We start from the raw sequence: 20,541 nt of genomic DNA, 5'->3' as shown, positions 1-20,541 counted from the left end.
CGGAAGTGACTCTGATCAGAGCCCCAGAGAAAGACAGTCTCGCCTCGCATGCGTGGTCGCGTTCTGTGTCGCACCGCGAACAGGCGTTTTCTGGGCTGCTCTCGATGGTATCTTTGGATGGATAGAAGGAGCCGCGTAAAGTATTATGGGACAATAATGGCCGCTTTCATGTAGTTGATTTTGGCTCTCACAGTGGTCTGAGCGAGGAGTTGGCGGCGCCAGAGCCCCAGAATCCCGGACAGCAGGTTCCGAGAGTCAGGTTTGGTGAGGTGAGTGTCCCTTTTTCCTTTCCGACCTTTTCTTCGCCAATCGTGGCAGCTCCAAGAGGCGAATCTCGGCCTTTCGCTCAGGTTCGGGCCCGGGCTTGTAAAGTCTTGTGCCTGTCATCTAACTTGCCTTACTCACTGTAGGAATGCTGCGCGGGTTCTGCCGGCCCCGGCCTTTCTCCTTGATCATGTAAGATCGTGCACACTAACGAGGCCTCCCAGAGGTCCAGGGATGCTGCCGGGAGTCACCCCGCCCACGGCCTTAGACCTTCTCGTTAGCCCACTCCCGGACGGACACCGAGCCCAGAAGGGCTCTTTTCGTTTTCTTTTTGTCTGTCACAGTGGTATCTCTTCCAGGCGATATCTTTTAATAAAATGTCAACTCCAAAAAGATCGGGATTTTTGTTTTGGTCTCTTATCTCTAATGCCCAGAACAAGCGATTGGCTCACTGAAGGCGCTCGGTAATTGTTGAATGAATGTATGCAGTTTCTTTCTTCATTATTTTTCTTGTACCTCTTGTGGCTTCTTTGCCACTAATCCTTTTTCAGAAGACAACACTTAAACTTCTTGTTTTTCTCAGCCACTAGTTGTCCTGTTTGTCAGATTCTTTTTCCTGTGCTGCTTGGCACCTTTCTTTGCTGTCTCTAGAGATTTCTGGCTCCCTGTTTCCTTTAATCAGTTTAAAATTATTTATTCCTCAAATGTTTATTTTGCTAGGCACCGGGCAATGCAGTCAACAAGACAAAGTTCTCCTGCATAAAAGGACGTTCTAGGGGTATATTTTCTAGTTCAGACTTCTGAGCAGAGCATGTATATCTTACCTTCCCGCGAAGATTTCCTCCCATGAGTACAGATGTCACTAAAAGTTAGCTTTTCCATTTCTCTTCTGTGTGTTGGCATTTTCCAAAATGCAGCTCTTGTTTCTGTGTCCAGTCTGTTTGGCTATATTGTGTGTTCAGTCTGTTAGGCTATATTTTTCTATAGAAATGTGCATGTTAATTAGAGCTGCATAAAGCATTTTGGCTTCTGGTGGTTCTCTTGATAGTTCTTTGCTTTAATGACTTGTTGGAATGAGGGAAATTATTCAAGCACAAAATGGGTTATGTTTATAAGCAGATGGTGTGTAGTGGGAGGTAAAGAGGAATTTGTTATGAGCTGAGTGCCAGGAAATCTTACAGTCACCTAAATACTTTTCAGAAACACCATTTCCTAGCCTGGTGATTCTCATCCAATTTTTTTTGGTGAACTTGAATTGTTGTTAAACAGATTTCGACTGCTGTGAGGTAATTCTTCTCTACAAAACAAAACTGGCCCAGAAAACTCATTTAAGAATGGATCACATGGATGGTAGCCTTATATGTCAACAACTCTACTGTATCTGTAGTTGAAAGGAGTAGAGAGTAGGAAGAACTTGGGTAAAAAATGGTGAGGAACCCAATCAGTACCCGAGAGCACAGCAAATGAAATAATGTAACAATGACGTCTATGTAACTGTGGTTACAGAGTGAGTGCTTTCACATATACTTTTCTTGTTTGATACTCACAGTAACTTCATGGATTTAAGACAGCAAAAAGTACTTCCATTTTTCATAGAAATTATGCCTAACCAAAGATTAAGATTAATATCTATTTGCTTATGATCATACAGGTAGAAAATGTTGAGAGGGTTCTAACTGAGATTGCTGACTTCAGATCTAGTGTTTTCCTTACACTCCCTTTATAGATGCCATCCTGCTCTAGTAAGTGCTCCTTAGTGAGGTCTGTTCTTGTCTGAATGATACGCTCTTGGATCTTGGGGTGTGTATGTGTATGTGTTTATCTATTTCTGATGTGTGTTGGGTGGAAATAGAAAGATCTTTTAAGATTAAGACTGTCAATGAGTTGATGGAAGAGTCTTGCGAAGAGGTAACTAAAGGAATTCAGGTCTTGAGGGGGAGGTCAGACCCCCCACCCCTGATATTCATATATTCACAGTTATTTTGGGATGTACTGGAGCCAAGTCTTTCCCTTCTTATGTCTGATAGCAAGTGGTTTGTTTTCCTTGCAGGGGATCCTGGAGCCTGTCATGGAGGACACCAGCGAGGATGCCTCGCTCCATCGGTTGGAAGGCACTGACGTGGACTCTCAGGTTGGCGGCCTCATTTTTAAGACCAAAAGTGCAGCTAGTGAGCAGCATGTCTTCAAGGCCCCTGCACCCCGCCCTTCATTGCTGGGACTGGACTTGTTGGCTTCCCTGAAGAGGAAGGAGAGAGAGGAGAAGGATGATGGCGAGGACAAGAAGAAGTCCAGAATCTCTTCGTACAAGGACTGGGAAGAGAGCAAGGATGACCAGAGGGACGCTGAGGCACAAGACAGTGACCAGGCTGGCCGAAGTGGCCGAAAAGACAGGTAAAAGCCTTTGGGTGGATTGCCCGGGAGGGAATGAAAATAGAGGCCAGAAAATAATGTCTCATGTTTATCTCTTAGTTTTCTTACTGGATATTTAGGGCTTAATTTTTACTAGGATTCTATAACATTGAGGCTAGGTAGGAATTGGTATTATTTTTCAGATTTGGGGAAATTGTCAAAAGCAACTGAAGAGTAGGTGATGGGGGGTTAGAAGTACTTACGGCTGTTGCCATATGCAAGCCTGCCGTACCAGGGAGATAAAGTGGAAGAGGCCAGGTTGCTTGTCTGGCATGGCCACAGGTTTGGGGCAGGTTTTTCGTCTCTGGCTGAGTCCTTCACCAGCTGCCCTCTGTTGCAGGCATTATCGATCAGCCCGGGTGGAGACTCCATCCCATCCTGGTGGTGTGAGCGAAGAGTTTTGGGAACGCAGTCGGCAGAGAGAGCGGGAGCGGCGGGAGCATGGCGTCTATGCCTCGTCCAAAGACGAAAAGGATCGGAAGAAGGAGAGGTCGCGGGATCGAGACTGCGACCGCAAGAGAGACAGAGGTAAACTGCTCAGCAGAGTTCCTAGGGCCTGCTAGGCACCCGAAGTAACACGCCGGCCTTTTTGCTGTCATGGGAGTCTTTATAATGCCTGTTAATCAGGGAGATCCATTTTCATGTCAGCCTGGTGGTATTGGGTATCTGACCCTGTTGGTATTGGGACAAGCGGGCATAAGCGGGCAGTCTAAGAAAAGAACTGTCACTTGCAGCATAGCTACTCTGCTTGAGTGTGTGGTTCTTTGCGCTTTATCTTGAAAGCTTGTGCTAAAGGTGATAGTGGGTACTGTGTTTGAGAAACCGGTTGACAGTAGTGTTGGTGAGAGGGAAAGGACAGTGCTGTGCAGCACAGCTAGACATAAGGTCCAGCGCTGGCCTTCCTTGGTAAAAGTTGAGGTCTGTAGCTTGTAAACTTGTAACTACTAAATAGTTATTCAGGATAGACTTGTAACTATGCTTTTTTGAATTCTTGCAGGAAAATAACTGTTACTGTGAGTTTGAAACTTTGTAGCCAGTAACTAATCTTTGCCCTTTGAAAGAATGGGGATATGTGAGATTCAGGAGCCCCTGGATCGCATTAGAGCAGTGAGGTTGCTCCTGTGAGTGAGTGGGGAGGCCTGTCCTTTCTCTTGGGTGAAGATGGGTGGAAATTAGGACAGGCCCCTGTTTTCTAAGCTCTGCTGGTGACTCCTGACAGATGAGCGGGACAGAAGCAGGCACAGCAGCAGATCGGAGCGAGATGGAGGGTCAGATCGCAGCAGCAGAAGAAACGAACCCGAGAGCCCCCGACACCGGCCTAAAGGTAGTCTGAGCTTGCTTATGGTGGTTTGTGAGAGCCATGTATATGAGGGGCAGGGTGAGTGACTCCCATCCTCAGTGGAACTGGGTCGGAATTCCTGATTCCACCATAAATGTCTTGGAATACTTGGTTGATTCAGTTGGGAAGGCCATGGACTTCTTTGGAAACTGATATGCTCCCTTAATGCGACTTGCCCATTTGCTGAGTGGCCAGTTTTCCAAATAGTAGGAAAGAATAGGGAGCTGGGGGTGGGGAGTAGGGGGAGTGAGAATGGGGTGGGGGCAGAAGAAGGGTTGATTATAAAGAAATATGTATATTCAATGGAGATATGTTTGCAGAGGCAAATTGGATATTCCTTAAAGTGTTCTTATAAACACAGATGAAAAATGGACCTCTTCAAATTCAGATATCTTTAAAAGCTGTCAGACCCATCATATCCATTGCAAACAGGTGTAAAGTTTATGAGTAGAAGAAAGAAATTTGGTGAACTGGTTTTCCCCTAATGGCTCTAGCGCCACGTCTGAGTTAAAGTAGATGCTGAACTTCATGTCTGTTGTGGCCCAGATGCTGCCACCCCTTCACGGTCTACCTGGGAGGAAGAGGACAGTGGCTACGGCTCCTCAAGGCGCTCACAGTGGGAATCGCCCTCCCCAACGCCTTCCTATCGGGATTCCGAGCGGAGTCATCGGCCGTCCAGTCGAGACAGGGACAGGTGATGTTCTGTGCTCTTGACTGGGGCTGGGCGGGCGGATGGTGGCTGGGAACACGTCTCAGCTTAGTGATTGTTTAGTGAGGCTGGCTTTACTGTTTCCCAGGTCTGTGAGGAGCAGGTACTCAGATGACACCCCTCTGCCAACCCCATCCTACAAATACAACGAGTGGGCCGATGACAGAAGACACCTGGGGTCCACCCCACGTCTGTCCAGGGGCCGAGGTAAGACGGGGTGAAAGTGGGAGGATGGGACGCTCCTCCTGGGGTGGCTGGTCTGCGTGAGGCCAGTGGGGACAAGCTGGGGCCTTGCACACCGACCTGCCACGTGTTCTCCTGCAGGGAGACGTGAGGATGGCGAAGAAGGAATTTCATTTGACACAGAAGAGGAACGGCAGCAGTGGGAGGATGACCAGAGGGTAAGAAATACATCTCTGAGCAACTGAATGAGGGGTGGTGGCCGTCTTTCAGTAAGCCGGTGACAGGTGTCAGAGTACAGGGGCCACGACACGCTGGTGAATCCAGACAGTCTCGGGAAGGCTGAGCTACGTTCAGTCCTGAAGCCCTGGAGTCCTTTTCCAGGCATAGGCTCCCCAGTGAAACTTCTCACCAGGTGCAGATCAGACCTAACTTCTGCGTGCTGGCGCCACTGTGTGGTAAACCTAAGAAGTGCCGTCATGGTGGCCTGGGCTGCAAACCGTGCTTCTTTCTCCTGTAGGCAGCTGGCCCCCCAGCAGGGTGGCCTCTCCTGAGTTGTCGACTGCACCAGTGACTTCTTGCCAAGCATCTCCTCCCCTTCTGTCCCTGTCTTGCACATACACTCACTCTATTCCCTGTTCTCACGGCTCTGTCTCTTGTGCTACAGCAAGCCGACCGGGATTGGTACATGATGGACGAGGGGTATGATGAGTTCCACAACCCCCTGGCCTACTCCTCCGAGGACTATGTGAGGAGGCGGGAGCAGCACCTGCACAAACAGAAGCAGAAGCGCATTTCGGCTCAGCGGAGACAGATCAATGAGGTGAGGCTGCCCGTGCGAGGCGGAGTGGACCCTGCCGGAGTAGTGGCAGGTCGCAGCCCAGCTGACAGCACAGCTCTTCTCCCCATGGCTGAAGTTCCAGAAGGAGTGATACCCCTGGAAGCGGAGGGGTGGGCGGGGAACTTTTCAGTAGGTTGGAAAAAAAGGAAAAAAAAAACCCGAAATCCCAACTTTGCTCTTTGGCAGTGCTTCCTGGAGGGAGCTGCTCATGGGAGCTGAGAGGGTGGGCTTGGCTCTGTGTCCTGAGTGGGGCTGGGGGATGGCCACTCTGTGCGTCCATGTAGAGGTTCTGGTTTAGACATAAAAGGTGGCTTCTGGGAAAATATGCTTCAAGTGATTTGGGATCAGGGCCTCTGCCATCACAAGGAGCTGCAGGGTCCAGAGACTGATGACATCCCCACGGCCCTTCTCTTGGGATCTGCTGTGTGGCCTCGCCTGGGCCCTTTGAGGACGACCTCGTGTGGCTGCAGTCTGAACGTGGCCTCCTCCCGTTGTGTCCTCTCAGGACAACGAGCGCTGGGAGACCAACCGCATGCTCACCAGTGGGGTGGTGCACCGGCTGGAGGTGGACGAGGACTTCGAGGAGGACAGTGCGGCCAAGGTGCACCTCATGGTGCACAACCTGGTGCCTCCCTTTCTGGACGGGCGCATCGTCTTCACCAAGCAGGTGGGGTCCTCTGCAGTCAGAGAGGGGAGCCCCGAAGTGGGGGAAGACGGTGGGGGGGAGGGGGGAGGAGGTGGAGGGGTGGCAGCCCTTCGTTGACTGTTACGAAGTGGACTTTCGTGTGGAGTTTGAACGATCAGCATGGAATTTCTGCTTTTTCCTCAACCTCCTGCAGCCGGAGCCTGTGATTCCAGTCAAGGACGCCACTTCAGACTTAGCCATTATTGCTCGGAAAGGCAGTCAAACAGTGCGGAAACACAGGGAGCAGAAGGAACGCAAAAAGGTTGGTTTCTGCTCCTCTGGGGCCCGAGGGTCTCTGTTTTTTTTTGGTCTTCTTTTTAAGGATCATGTGTCTCGCAGGTAGGGCTCGTCGGCAGTTAGAGGAAACTCACAGGGCGAGCGTCAGCCCCTGGGGGAGGGCACTGTGTTCCTCTTGCAGGGCTGAGTTAGGATGGTGCGGGGCTGCGGGCTCGGGAACTGCGGAGGGAAGGTGGGAGGCGGGCCTGGCTCGGTGCCGCCGCTGGCTGTGGGAACTTACTGCTGCTGGAGGAAGCCCGTTGTCAGACGGAATTGATTTTCCATCATGGGATGGAGCAGACTGACTTTCCATGTCTTTTTCAGGCTCAACACAAACACTGGGAATTGGCTGGAACCAAACTGGGAGATATAATGGGCGTCAAAAAAGAAGAAGAGCCGGATAAATCTCTGACCGAGGATGGGAAAGTGGACTACAGGTAGGAGTCTCGCGGCAGCTGGCACCCCTGAAGATGGGCTTTAAGGGGACCGACATGACTTGTCAGTCACTAATACGAGTATGAGGTCACTTGGGAGTCTGTGGTTCCTTCCTCCTGGTCTGTCTTCACCTTTCTCGAGATAATATCCCAACTGCCTCCGCTGCCACTGTAGGCACTTCCTCTGTGCCGAGCAGCACCACACGCCTCACAGATACTTGGTCGTTGGATTCTCATGGCAGTCCTGTGGGACAGGTATAATCTTTCCCATTTTTCATATGAGGACGATGCAGTCCAGGGAGGTTAAGTAACTTGTTTGAGGTTACCCAGCTGGTAAATGGTGGAGTGAGGGTCCCACCCAGACAGTCTAGCTAAGGAGCCTGTGCTCTTAGCTGCTTTGCTAGAGAGCCTTTTTGATGTTTGGTGTGGGAACATGTGCTTTGCCCTCTTACATTTTAGTTCAGGTATTGAGTTTGAAAAGACCCTGATGCTGGGAAAGATTGAGGGCAGGAGGAGAAGGGGACAACAGAGGATGAGATGGTTGGATGGCACCACCAACACAATGGACATGGGTTTGGGTGGACTCTGGGAGTTGGTGATGAACAGGGAGGCCTGGCGTGCTGCGGTCCATGGGGTCGCAAAGAGTTGGACACGACTGAGCGACTGAACTGAGCTGAGGGAAGAAACTTTTTAACAGAGGTTTGAAAATAGAAAGGGTTGTCCTCTCAGCTAGAGCTTCCCCATTCATAGAGGTGTTTAAGCCAATGTTGGATGACCACTTGTTGCGCTTCCCTCATCATGTAGATGGTTGAACTCAGATGTCCCTTCTGAAGCTCATCCTTTGAACGCTCTGAAGTCCTTCCAAACTGTTGTCTCAGTTAATAATTCTCTGTACCACTGTGGGAAATGAGAAGCTGGTGCTGTTGATCAGCCTTGTTAGTCTCTAGTTACTTTAATCCTGTCGGTATAGAGTTTTAGCTGACCAGGCGTGACTGGGGCATTAGAAACAGGAAACTCACAGGGCACAGCCTTGATCTGATGGAGGAAAAGTCTCCTGGGGAAGGGGAGGGTGGAGACTGTAGATTGACACAGGTAAGGTGGGACTGGGATGTCTTTGCTGTGCGGCCTGGGGGTGTACATGTATACGACACTTCAGTGCTTTTAGTGGAAAATGTCTGTAAACATCAAGTAGGGCTGTTCTCACAGTTCTTTGAAGCTAAAGCCTTACAGACTCTGCTGTCCTGCCGAGAGGTGGGAGGGAGTCTGACCTTGGTCATGACTGTTAGCACGACTCCTCCTTCCAGCCCTTTAAGTGTGGTGCTGAGATTGCCCAAGGTTGTTCTGTGTGAGGTATGGCCTGTGCACGTCCAGGGCAGAGGATTTGCACACTTGCTGATCTGCAGCTCTTCTGAGCCATCCGCGGCCGTCTGTCCCAAGGGTGTTGAGCAGGTTTTGGATGATGGGTGCTTAGACGGCAGTGTGGTCCCTTAGGCCAGAGGAGATGAGCAGCAGCTGGCAGCCCTCGCATCGCAGAGATCCGCTGCGTGTTAGGAGCAGTTCTCGCTTCGGGGCACAGGAAGCAGGGCAGTAGCCCAGTCAGCAGGGAGGATGCGGGAGACCAGGCAGGGCACTTAGGCCGCGTGTGGGGTGTTTTCAGGACAGAGCAGAAGTTTGCCGACCACATGAAAAAGAAGAGCGAGGCCAGCAGCGAGTTTGCCAAGAAGAAGTCGATTCTGGAGCAGAGGCAGTACCTGCCCATCTTTGCCGTGCAGCAGGAACTCCTCACGATCATCAGGTGACTCCCCAGCCCGGGGATGGGACCCCAGTAGTGGGTCAGCTGTCCTGTGCGTGCTCTGTGGCTCTTTTTCTTTGGGGTATGACATTTGGTGGAGAAGGGAAAGGCTTTTTTTTCCCCCTCTTCTGAGTGCCCCAGGCTACTCTGCTTGAAATAAGCAACATGGCCTCATGAAACAGTGTGGCATGTGTTTCAACCTTACTGTCTTTTAGACTTTCCAGGGGATTTCAGTATGAGACTGTTTCCCCAGGGAAATCCTCCTTGGATCGCTGCAGGTGGGGCTAGAGGTGGCCTTCCGCTCATGCTTATTCACCAGTCTCTTCTCCCCCTTGCAGAGACAACAGCATCGTGATCGTGGTTGGGGAGACAGGGAGTGGAAAGACCACGCAGCTGACCCAGTACTTGCATGAAGACGGCTACACGGACTATGGAATGATCGGATGCACCCAGCCCCGCCGTGTGGCCGCCATGTCGGTGGCCAAGAGAGTCAGTGAAGAGATGGGGGGAAACCTCGGTGAGGAGGTGAGTGGGCCCAAGGGCTGAGCTGTGTTCTTCATACCTGTGGCCTCTGTCACTTGACCTGATCTGCTGAGGCCTAGACCCAGCTTGGGGTGTGCAGCAGTGCGTGGGTGCCCAGAGCCCCTGAGCATTTCTCTGGCCTCCAGGTGGGTTATGCCATCCGCTTCGAAGACTGCACTTCAGAAAGCACCTTGATCAAGTACATGACTGATGGCATCCTGCTGAGAGAGTCCCTGCGGGAAGCGGACCTGGATCACTACAGCGCCATCATCATGGATGAGGCCCACGAGCGCTCCCTCAACACTGACGTGCTCTTCGGGCTGCTCCGGGAGGTGCGGGTCCAGGCCTCTGTGCCTGTGGGGCTGGGAGTCAGTGACGAGACGTCTGGGGTCTAGCCCGGGGAAGCTTGGGGGGCCTCTGACAGGCCAGAGTTGCCCCGAGGCCTCTGGCTGCCCAGCGGTGGTTCACTCCGTTCTAGCTCAGCTGAGTGACTCGTGGTTCTGGCTGTGGGTCCGTGATTCAGCCTTTAGGACTGTTACAAATCTAACGAGCCCCCGTCAGCTTGGGCTTCTGTTTCACTTGGTAGTGATGCTGGTGAGACTGGAGGGCAGAAGCCAAGGGTTCTGAACCCGTGGGGAAGCCTCTGAATGACTTCTTCTCTTAGGTGGTGGCTCGGCGCTCAGACCTGAAGCTCATTGTCACATCAGCCACCATGGACGCAGAGAAATTTGCCTCCTTTTTTGGGAACGTCCCCATCTTCCACATCCCTGGACGTACCTTCCCTGTGGACATTCTCTTCAGCAAGGTACCAAGGCCCTTTTTTCCTTTACTGATCCTGACCTCAGATGAAGAGCCGGGTAGGGGACGTGGGATGGGGTACTGAGTAGGGAAAGGTTTTGTGGGCACCGTGGGAGCTCACGGCTTTTGGGCTTGGAAGCGAAAGACTGTACTCTGGGGACATTTGGTTTGATTGTTTCTTTGGGGTGGAGGCTTGGGACCCAGGGAGGGCCATAAGGCCCATCTGCATGTGCACGACCCCAAGAGTCTGCCCAGCTCTGGCCCCAGACCAAGGACTGGGCCACTGGTTCCCAGAGGGAGCCTGGCCCATATGTCCTTTGACGGTGCTCCTGGCTGGCTTGCAGACCCCGCAGGAAGACTATGTGGAGGCCGCGGTGAAGCAGTCCCTCCAGGTACATCTGTCGGGGGCCCCCGGGGACATCCTCATCTTCATGCCTGGCCAAGAGGACATTGAGGTGCGTGCCTCGGTCGCGACCTTGGTGAGCGGGTGGGTCCTTGGTGAGGATCAGGGGCCCTGGCATCTGACGAATCCTCTCTGCCCTCAGGTGACCTCAGATCAGATCGTGGAGCATCTGGAAGAACTGGAGAACGCGCCCGCGTTGGCCGTGCTGCCCATCTACTCCCAGCTGCCCTCTGACCTCCAGGCCAAGATCTTCCAGAAGGTGAGACTGCAAGAGTGTCTGGTTTGGGTCTCCAACTTGGGAACCTCCCAGACTACCCCCAGGAGGGAAAGTGGGAGAAGGTGTTACTTTCCTGGCACGGGTGGTGTGTGCTCTTCTCCTTGTGGGGTCTCTCCTACCTGCCAGCCTATAGCCTTCCCTCCCTGCATGTCCTGTCTGACTCCAGGCTCCGGATGGCGTCCGGAAGTGTATTGTCGCCACTAACATTGCTGAGACCTCCCTGACCGTCGACGGCATCATGTTTGTTATCGATTCCGGTTATTGTAAGTTAAAGGTAAGAGGAGACACAGGCACTGGGGCTCTGGCACACAGGCTTACCCGGCCTAGGAGGTGGGAAGGCAGGACCTGGGTCCTCAGACCTTGAACAGTGGTTGCTTGTGGAAGTGGAGGTGGTGGTTTGAGTGCTGATTTTGCCATGTTCCTGGTTCATCCAATCCTTGTGATAATGAAGGGTGGACAGCTTACCTTGATAAAGGTTGTGGAGCTGGCGATGAGGGGAAGTTTCTTGAGGTTCCTGACTCCAGAAGATGGCTGCCTGCATCACTGAGACATTTCACTCTGTAGCACGTAGCGGCCAAGGGTCTTCTCTGTCTCAAGGCTGCCTTCTGTTTATCCTCTCGCTGCGTCCTTAATCAGGTCTTTTCTGCCCTCTCCTAGGTCTTCAACCCCCGGATTGGCATGGATGCTCTGCAGATCTACCCCATCAGCCAGGCCAATGCCAACCAGCGGTCGGGACGAGCCGGCAGGACGGGCCCAGGTCAGTGTTTCAGGTAGGAGCGCTGTGCTTGCCTGCTTTCCAGGGTGGGAGCCCAGGCAGGGGCGGGCAGGACTGGCCTTCGTTCCTGCAGAGGGGTGATCCTTGAAGCTGGGGACCAGTGGTGGGGCTGCCACTTGTTGATTCTCTCGTCACATGCCGCTGAGTGGAAGAAGTCACCTTCCCAGGCAGTCTTGAGGTCCGAGTGGCCTTGTGTTTGAGGAGGACCTATGTTGAAGGTCCCTGCAGTGGATGACCAGTGTTACAGTGTGCCTCTCCTTAGAGGATAAATGTGAACCAATTATATCACTGGTTCTTTTTTTTACTTCTCTAATTATTCTCTCTTTTGTTCTGACTTAAAAATAATAGAAATTCAGAAAATGCAGAAAAATATAAAGAAATTATAACCCAACCATAATTCTAGTCCCAGGCTCAATGGTTCCAAAAATGAAACAATTGTATAAGAGACTCCAGCAGAAGAGTGAATTGGCACGACTGAGTTTTAAATACGTGGAGATTTGTGATCGTAAGAGACAAGGGGAGTTGGAAGAAATGAGATCTTCTCCTCCCTACCTGTGGCTCTTGTCAGCACTGGCTGCTCTGGCTGCGCGAGCCCACGGTGTTGGTGGGCTCACCTAGGCAGCTGGGCACGTTCTAGGGACTCAGCTGGGCAGCCTATGGTGGCAGGTGTGGCAGCACTGTGGAAGTGGAGGTGTTGTTTTGAGTGCTGATTTTGCCATGTTCCTGCATCCATGGTGGCTGATGGGTCTTCTCTCTGGCAGACTGTACACCCAGAGCGCCTACAAGAACGAGCTCCTGACCACCACGGTGCCCGAGATCCAGCGGACCAACCTGGCCAACGTGGTGCTGCTGCTCAAGTCCCTGGGGGTGCAGGACCTGCTGCAGTTCCACTTCATGGATCCACCCCCGGAGGACAACATGCTCAACTCCATGTACCAGCTCTGGATCCTTGGGGCCCTGGACAACACAGGTGCTGGGCAGGGCTCTGTGGGCTCTGGAGCCTGGGTCCTCCATCTTACAGCAGCGTGTCTGCCGACTGTATGGGTCTGCTCCTCTCTCTCAGGTGGTCTGACCTCGACGGGGCGGCTGATGGTGGAGTTTCCGCTGGACCCAGCCCTGTCCAAGATGCTCATCGTGTCCTGTGACATGGGCTGCAGCTCCGAGATCCTGCTCATCGTCTCCATGCTCTCGGTCCCAGCCATCTTCTACAGGCCCAAGGTGGGAGGCGCTGCCCGGCTCCTGTCCTGCCAGGGGTCTTGGGAGTGTATGGGTTGGAGGGAGGTCGAGAGAGGGGAGAGGGTCCCCTGTTGTGAAGATGGAATGGAGGGGGTGGAACCGCAGTCTCCGAGGAGTGATTTTACTGTGTTACGGTAAGCAGGTTGGGGTGGGGGAAGGGGTCGGCTGGATCCATGGCTCTCAGGGAGTATTTTGCGTTCCTTTTTTTGCATCCTTTTTTTCTAGGATGGTTGTGCCTGAGCCTTTGCATCTTAGAATAAATATTTTGCTATAAATGAATTTTGTTTTTGCTATATTGTCTGGCACCACATTGATGTGTTTTAAGTTGGGGGGCAAGTAGGTGACAGCCTGAGACAGCTCTTTCAGCGGCCTGGACTCCCCTTTCCCTTCCCAGGGCCGAGAGGAGGAGAGTGATCAAATCCGGGAAAAGTTCGCAGTCCCTGAGAGTGACCACCTGAGCTACCTGAACGTCTACCTGCAGTGGAAGAACAACAATTACTCCACCATCTGGTGTAACGATCATTTCATCCACGCCAAGGCCATGCGGAAGGTGAGTCTGTGGCCCGGATAAGCAGGATGTTGGGAGGTGGGGTGGGTTGCGGGGGAAGGACGGGGTGCTCCATCCCTGACCACCTGCGTCCCGCTCCAGGTCCGGGAGGTGCGGGCTCAGCTCAAGGACATCATGGTGCAGCAGCGGATGAGCCTGGCCTCGTGCGGCACGGACTGGGACATCGTCAGGAAGTGCATCTGTGCTGCCTATTTCCACCAGGCAGCCAAGCTCAAGGTGAGCCCGATGGAGCTGTGGCCCCTTCCTGGCCTGACACTTTGTCCGAGCGCAGAGTTCTCCTTTCTCACTGTACAGTCCTGCAGATCTGGGCTTCCCTGGGAAGCTGGTGTCAAGGCAGCATTGGAGGGGTGGGGGAGCTGCCCAGACGTGCAGTGTTTTGCTGGGGCAGCCACCTGTTGGGTCTCCTCCCTAGGGAATCGGGGAGTATGTGAACATCCGGACAGGCATGCCCTGCCACCTGCACCCTACCAGCTCCCTCTTCGGAATGGGCTACACCCCAGACTACATTGTGTATCATGAGTTGGTCATGACCACCAAGGTGAGTATTTTCCAAGGTAGCTGGCATGCTGTCAGCCCGCTTGGCTGGGACAGGCCTTTGTAACCGTTTGCTGCCTTCTGGGATGAGCTTTGAGCTTGGGGAACTTGGGGCCACAGGTGCTGCTTTGAGGGGAATTGAGGTTGGTTTCCAGTGGGAGGTTTGGGGAAGTTAATTGACCTCCAGGTTCCGGTGGCCTCTGTTATGCCAGCTGGATTGTTTCCTGCTTGCTGCCTAGGACACGCAGCCCCTTTGGGTGTCGTTAGAAGGGTTTTCTGAGGGGCTGGGCTTGTTCTGTGGGACACTGGAGGGCTTTCTCACAAGCATGGAGGATTTTGGATGGGAGAAGGGATTAGAATGCCAGTGTCTGTGGATTTTCCTTGCCTTTCTCAGCCTGGCAAGGCTGGGGGTAGGGCCCTGCCTGTGAGGATCCTAGTTATGGAACTGCTCTGGGAGGGACAGCTCAAAGCAGTGGTCTGTCCATGACCCTCGCCTGGTGGCCCTTCTGCTGCAGGAGTACATGCAGTGTGTGACTGCCGTGGACGGAGAGTGGCTGGCAGAGCTGGGCCCCATGTTCTACAGCGTGAAACAGGCTGGGAAGTCTCGGCAGGTAAGGGTCCTGTGCTTTCCTGTGGTGGGTCTGTTTGCCTCTGGGATCCATTTTTCCCCCTCAGCTTGGTATTAAAGACACGTCATCATCTGGCTTCCCCTTACTTCTCTGTCAGACATAAGAGCTGTGATCCAGGCAGGCTGGTCTGTCTCACTTCTCCCACACACTCCATTTGCTTGGTCTGCTGAGTCTTGAAAAACAAAACAACCAAAAAAAAAAACAAACCCCTTGTTGTTGAAAAGTCCAAATATCTGTGAAAGTGGACCAAAACAGTATAAGGAGTCACAGATTCCTCACCTAGCCTCTGTAATTGTCAACATTCTTCTCAACCTCGTTTCTCTTATTCCCACCCTGCTCCATACACAGTGATCTTTTTCCTGGAATATTTTAAAGCATATTTCAGACATTGTGGTTTTTCACTCAAACACTTGAATAAGTGTCTCTAACAAGACTTTCAAAAATTAAAACATAATCTCTGCACCAATAACACTCAACAAAAGTAATCCTTAATGTCACCAAAGTCTCCAGTTCTTAGTCATATTTCCCTTTTTATTTCAAAGATAGTTTTTTATAATTGCTTTGCTTGAATTAGGATCCAGACATTGGAATTTGTCATTATATATATTAAGTCTTTTATTCGAGAACAAGCTCTGCCCCCTCTCATTTTTATGGCATTGATTTACTGGGAAAACAGGTTGGTCATCTTGTAGAATGTTCCACATAGTTTTAGGCTAATTGGTTCCTCAGAATGTTTACCTTGTGCCTCTGTCCCATGTGTTTTCTGTAAACTAGTCATTAATCTAAAGTCTTGGTTAGATTCAGGTTCAGCTCTTTGGAGTAGGAATGCATAATGCCTGTGTTGCTGTGAACCTCCTTTTAAGTTCTGTCAGGAGGCACATATGGTCTCTGGCCCCCCCCTTTTGATGACACTAAGGGTGCTCAGTGGTTCCACTTGATCCCTCCTGACAGTCTCAGTGTCCACTGGTGGCCGCCACCTGGATCCATTATTTAGGGTTGCATAAGATCGTAGACCTTTGCTTTCCATGTCCGTCCTCTCCACTCAGATATTGCGCCCTCCCTCTTTCCCGTATGTCCTGGCATGGCTGTGAACTTGCTAGGAGCGTGTAAGCACTTACCAGGCTGAAAGAGGGCTGAGGTGTGATAGGGTTAGGACTCAGTCCTCCAAGCTGTGTCTTGGCTCAGTGAGAAGAGCAGGCCTCGGCCCTGGTGGTGTGTGGCCCTGTCTCTGGGAGCTGGTGCAGTCTACACCACACCTGGCTGGCAGCAGAGGGGTGGGTACAGGCCAGGCCTCTCACTGCTGGTCCCCAGTGACCCCAGTACCTCTCCCTGCTCTAGGAGAACCGCCGACGGGCCAAAGAGGAAGCGTCCGCCATGGAGGAGGAGATGGCACTGGCTGAGGAGCAGCTGCGGGCCCGGCGGCAGGAGCAGGAAAAGCGCAGCCCACTGGGCAGTGTCAGGTGAGCGTGGCCTCAGGACCTGGGCTGGGAGGGAGCCCGCTGGCTGGACCTGCCAGGCCCCGAGTGAGGCCGTGATGTAAGAGAAGTTAAACATGCAGAGGTCACTTGGTGACAGGTTGACTGTGGTCACATGGAGGAATTCCGGATACACTTTCAAGGGGTGGTGATCCGGCTGCAACTCCTGGCATTGTTAAGTTGTGGTGGGGCCTGAGGTGGGCTGGAGCGCAGAGTGGGTCTCACAGCCTCACCAGCGAGCAAGGGCTTGGGCATCATGGTGGAGAGGTGAGGCGGGGAGATTCGTGGGCCTCTCTGTCTGGCCTGGTGTCTGGAGTTGGGTCAGACACCACGGGTGAAGGGCACAGTCCTGGCAAGACTGCCCTCAGAGCCTCAGTCACCACCTGCAAGGTGGGGTTACCCAGGGTCACCCTCATTTCTCACCAACTTGTTACAAATTTGGGGATCCCCACTGTGGTGCCCAAGGCCAAGGGAAATTCCAAGGGTCTAGAGATAACCTCCAGGATGTGGGGACAAAGTCCCGCCTCAGCTAGAGTGGCGGCCTGCTGAGGTGGAAGGGAGACCTCCTCCAAGGCTCACCTGTTGTTGTTGAGTCGCTCAGTCGTGTCTGACTCTTTGTGACCCCATGGACTGTAGCCCGCCAGGCCCCTCTGTCCATGGGATTCTCCAGGCACAAATACTGGACTGGGTTGCCATTTCCTTCTCCAGGGGATCTTCCCCACCCAGGGATCAAACCTGAGTCTCCTGAATTGCAGGCAGATTCTTTACTGCTGAGCCACCAGGGAAGCCCATAGCTCACCTAGGGGGTATGAAAGGATTTATTAGTAAAGCCATCTCACAGCATGCCTCAGTGGATATAAGAAAAAAGGCCCATCTCATTCTGCTCCCAATCACAGATAGGGAAGGCAAGGGGAGTGGAAGTATGTTAGGGGAGAAGACCCTGTAGCCCCAGAGCCTGCTCACACATAGTTAGAAACAGCCGGGTTTCAGACTCCTCATTCTGCTGTGTGTCCTTGTCAAAGTGAGCCGCAGTGTGATTCCTAATTCCTCTTCTGTGTCTCCAGGTCTACGAAGATCTACACTCCTGGTCGGAAGGAGCAGGGGGAACCCATGACCCCCCGCCGCACACCAGCCCGCTTTGGGCTCTGAGCCAAGGCTGTCCCTGCAGGGGAGGGGAGCCAGGTGTTGAGTCCTGAGCCCCAGCCTATCAACAAACCCTCTCAACCTAGGCCACTTTGACAAAATACCTGCACACAGCTTTCATCTGTGTACATCATGGCCCTGGGGGCCCCTGCTGAGGCCAGGCTCTGCCACGGAGGAGGCTGGAGTTCGTTGGTGTGTGCGCGGGGCCGCAGAGCGGCTGCCAGGACCACAAGAGGTGGCCGGACCCACCGAATACAAATACATTGTCCCAGGACACTTGGTGTATCAATGACATGGCTGTGACTATGTTTTTTTAAAAAGTTCTTGTGTAAAACAGCACAGTAAGACCTAGAAGGAATTATAATTGGTTATAATTCAGGATTTGGAAATAAATTTATTGTTTGTAATATGTTATTGTATTTCTGATGGTTCTCTCCCTGTCATGGCCCTGAGTCACACCCTCACTGGAGAACAGGCAAGCCCCGGCGTGACTTTCCTGAGACGGCGCCTCCTAGGGTCTGAGCTTGCCCTTGTGTCTGTTCTTCAGGCAGTGCCTGCAGGGGCTGGTGGGGCGGGACTCAGCTGACAGGGAAGGAGGATGGCTTGGGGTACCAGCACCAGGTGGGTCAGGCTCTCAGGTTGCCTGGCTGCCCCTAAGGCTGGTGAGCAAGGCTGGCCCTGATGGCCAGGCATGGGAGGAAGGCGAGCAGCCGCCCACCCTCTGTCCCCCATGGTTGGGTTGGCTGCCCTATTGCTTAAAATGGTAGAAGTTTCTAACTTTATGATAGTATTATGTATTGATGGAAAATAGCATAAGATGTTGCTTATGGATTTTCATGTAAAAGGTGATCCCTACACTGGAATCACAAGTCTTTTCTTGTGTTAGGCAGCCTCAGCAGTGTGCGGAGGTGATGGTTTGTGTATCTGACCCTTTGGGTCACCGCCAGATGAGCCCATCACTCCTGCCTCACACTGCATTTCCAGTATTTGCCCTTCCTGGGTCGTAGCAGGGGCATCCTATATGACAGATTGCTGCTATCAGCAGAGCATTTTCTTGGCTTTAGTTTAGCTGGGGAGGAAGGCGAAATATTAAAGAACTGCTGGACTTCCCTGGTGGCTCAGTGGTTAAGAACCTGCCTGCCAGTGCAGGGGACACAGTTTCAGTCTCTGCTCTGGGAAGATTCCACACGCCACAGGGCAACTGAGCCATCGCTCCAGAGCCTGTGCTCTGGAGCGAAGCATAGCCTCTGCTTGCTGCAACTGGAGAAGGCCCGTGCCCAGCAACGGAGACCCAGCGCAGCCAGATAATAAAATTATAAAAACCTTCTAAGAATTGCTGCCAACTAGTGGGTTTCTTCCTTCGTTTCTCCTCTCCCCTCACCCAGAAATGCAAGCTCTTTGATTTCTTTCTCTTACTTTACGTTCGGCTATTATTATTTCTCTCAGTTTTCTACTTTTGATCCCTTGGTTGGGAAGATTCCCTGGAGAAAGGATAGGCTACCCACTCCAGTATTCTTGGGCTTCCCTGGTGGCTCAAGATGGTAAAGAATCTGCCTGCAATATGGGAGACCTGGGTTTGAGACATGGGTTGGAAAGATCCCCTGGAGAAGCGAATGGCAACTCACTCCAATATTCTGGCCTGGAGAATTCCATGGACAGAGAAGCCTGGTGGGCTACATACAGTCCATGGGGTCACAAAGAGTCAGATATGACTGAGTGACTTTCACTTCCATATTAATATTCTCTTAATTTTCTATAGACTAGAAATATAAATTCTAGACATGTACTCAGTTGAACAAAATCCAACCACAATAAAATAGGTTAGCTGTCCTTGGAGTTTGTTATAACTGGAATTTTCCTTGTACTGAGTTGGCTGGGGAAAAAAAAAAACTGTTAAAGGAGTATGGCGGGCAGCGAGAAAGTAGATGGCCATTTCTTCCTTCTCCATTTGAAAAGTGCATAATTTATTTCTTTCCCTGTCTTTTAGATCTCAGGATTACTTTTCTTTTTGAGGTTTCTACGTATTTTTTTTTCTTCTTAAATTCCAGAAATGAATAAAAAAGGAGCGAATTATCTCTTGTTGGTTTAAAAACTAATCCAGACAATCCAGAAGCTTGCTTTGGGAATTACAGTCCCCCTACATACATAGCTCAGCTGGTAAAGAATCCACTTGCAATGCAGGAGACCCTGGTTTGATCCTTGGGTTGGGAAGATCCTCTGGAGAAGGAAACGGCTACCCACTCCAGTATTCTGGCCTGGTGAATTCCATGGATAGAAGAACCTGGCGGACTACAGTCCATGGGGGTCACAAAAAGTCGGATACAACTGAGTGACTTTCACTACATATGTGAAAGAGAGCTCTTGATTTTTTAGAATGCAGAGAAAATGGGGATGAGCACATTGCTGGGGACTTGAGTGGGCACAAGTGTCTGCAAGTCGCTGAGAGCTCACTGAGACGTCTGTGTTCATGTCTTTATTTTAGAATTTGGGCCCGGAGAGGGTATAGTATGGTTCACAAGGCTCACTCCGTGGCAGGAAGTGGACAAAACTCAATAAAACGTTAGCATCTTGCAGAATAGCCTGGGACCTTGACATATTCCCATTAGAGCTGGTCCAAGTCAAGAGAGAGGGATGGGAACTCACTGTCCTCTGAAAAACATGCGTGGAAATGATGCTCAGGGCAAGGTGCTGATTCTAGCAAAATGAGGAACCTGAGGGAACAGGGAAGAAATGACAGTCTTAATTTGAGAAGAAATTAAGGAGGTGGTTCCTTAAGGACGAGTCCTGTGGTGGGGCAGCTCTGTGGCATGTGACTCCTTCCCTGGGAAGGGGGAACCATGATGTCTAGAAGTGGCAAAAAGAGATAGTGTGGGACCTGGGTTGTGCAGGGGACACCAGGGCTTCTTGGGAGGTTTTCAGAACACATTACAGGAGAAAGACATCTATTCTGTCTATCCCCCTCTTGTCTCTACACTTCCCAAAAGAGACTGGGTCTGGGGAAGGGATAGGTCTGAGATAGGAGGCACCTGGGTCATCATTAAAGTATCTTAGATCAGAATGAGCCTTAATTCATTCGCCTCCTCCCTTTAGAGAGGAGAAAACAGTGGTCTCTGGTTCAGAGTGTGTGCTGAGTCGCTTCAGTCGTGTCTGACTCTGTGCGACCATATGGACTGTAGCCTGCGGGGCTCCTCTGTCCATGGGATTCTCTGGGCAAGAATATTGCAGTGGGTTGCCATTTCTTTCTCCACTGGT

General features: G+C 51.8%; 2 protein-coding genes across 2 annotated transcripts in view; one reads left to right on the top strand and one right to left on the bottom strand.

Moving 5' to 3' along the window:
* Positions 1-82: 82 nt before the first annotated feature.
* DHX38 (DEAH-box helicase 38) lies at positions 83-17,637 on the top strand. The gene is made up of 27 exons (XM_052655485.1): positions 83-269; positions 2,315-2,655; positions 3,014-3,201; positions 3,893-3,997; positions 4,559-4,706; positions 4,810-4,928; positions 5,046-5,122; positions 5,569-5,724; positions 6,248-6,409; positions 6,582-6,689; positions 7,028-7,140; positions 8,795-8,932; positions 9,268-9,454; positions 9,598-9,783; positions 10,116-10,256; positions 10,594-10,704; positions 10,795-10,911; positions 11,096-11,203; positions 11,587-11,699; positions 12,466-12,674; positions 12,768-12,922; positions 13,335-13,490; positions 13,590-13,724; positions 13,921-14,046; positions 14,558-14,653; positions 16,010-16,131; positions 17,211-17,637. Exons 2-27 carry the CDS (start codon positions 2,333-2,335, stop codon positions 17,293-17,295), a joined length of 3,684 nt encoding a protein of 1,227 aa, XP_052511445.1. The 5' UTR covers positions 83-269; positions 2,315-2,332; the 3' UTR covers positions 17,296-17,637.
* Positions 17,638-20,060: 2,423 nt separating this feature from the next.
* Positions 20,061-20,541, bottom strand: part of PMFBP1 (polyamine modulated factor 1 binding protein 1) — a 49,333-nt gene continuing 48,852 nt past the window's right edge. The window contains exon 23 of the mRNA XM_052656752.1: positions 20,061-20,110. Within this exon, the coding sequence (XP_052512712.1) occupies positions 20,061-20,110 (50 nt within the window). The remainder of the gene's footprint in view (positions 20,111-20,541) is intronic.

This window comes from Budorcas taxicolor, chromosome 18, assembly GCF_023091745.1.
Source record: "Budorcas taxicolor isolate Tak-1 chromosome 18, Takin1.1, whole genome shotgun sequence".
Lineage (NCBI taxonomy): Eukaryota > Metazoa > Chordata > Mammalia > Artiodactyla > Bovidae > Budorcas > Budorcas taxicolor.
Note: the sequence above shows the minus strand (reverse complement) of the source record. Positions and strands in the feature narration are given on the sequence as shown.

Bases quoted from the DNA above. Each gene is read 5' to 3' on its own strand.
- DHX38 (XM_052655485.1), top strand. From the start codon at position 2,333: ATGGAGGACACCAGCGAGGATGCCTCGCTCCATCGGTTGGAAGGCACT. The intron at 10,257-10,593 runs GTACCAAGGCCC...GCTGGCTTGCAG, and splicing joins TGGACATTCTCTTCAGCAAG to ACCCCGCAGGAAGACTATGT. The intron at 11,204-11,586 runs GTAAGAGGAGAC...GCCCTCTCCTAG, and splicing joins CCGGTTATTGTAAGTTAAAG to GTCTTCAACCCCCGGATTGG.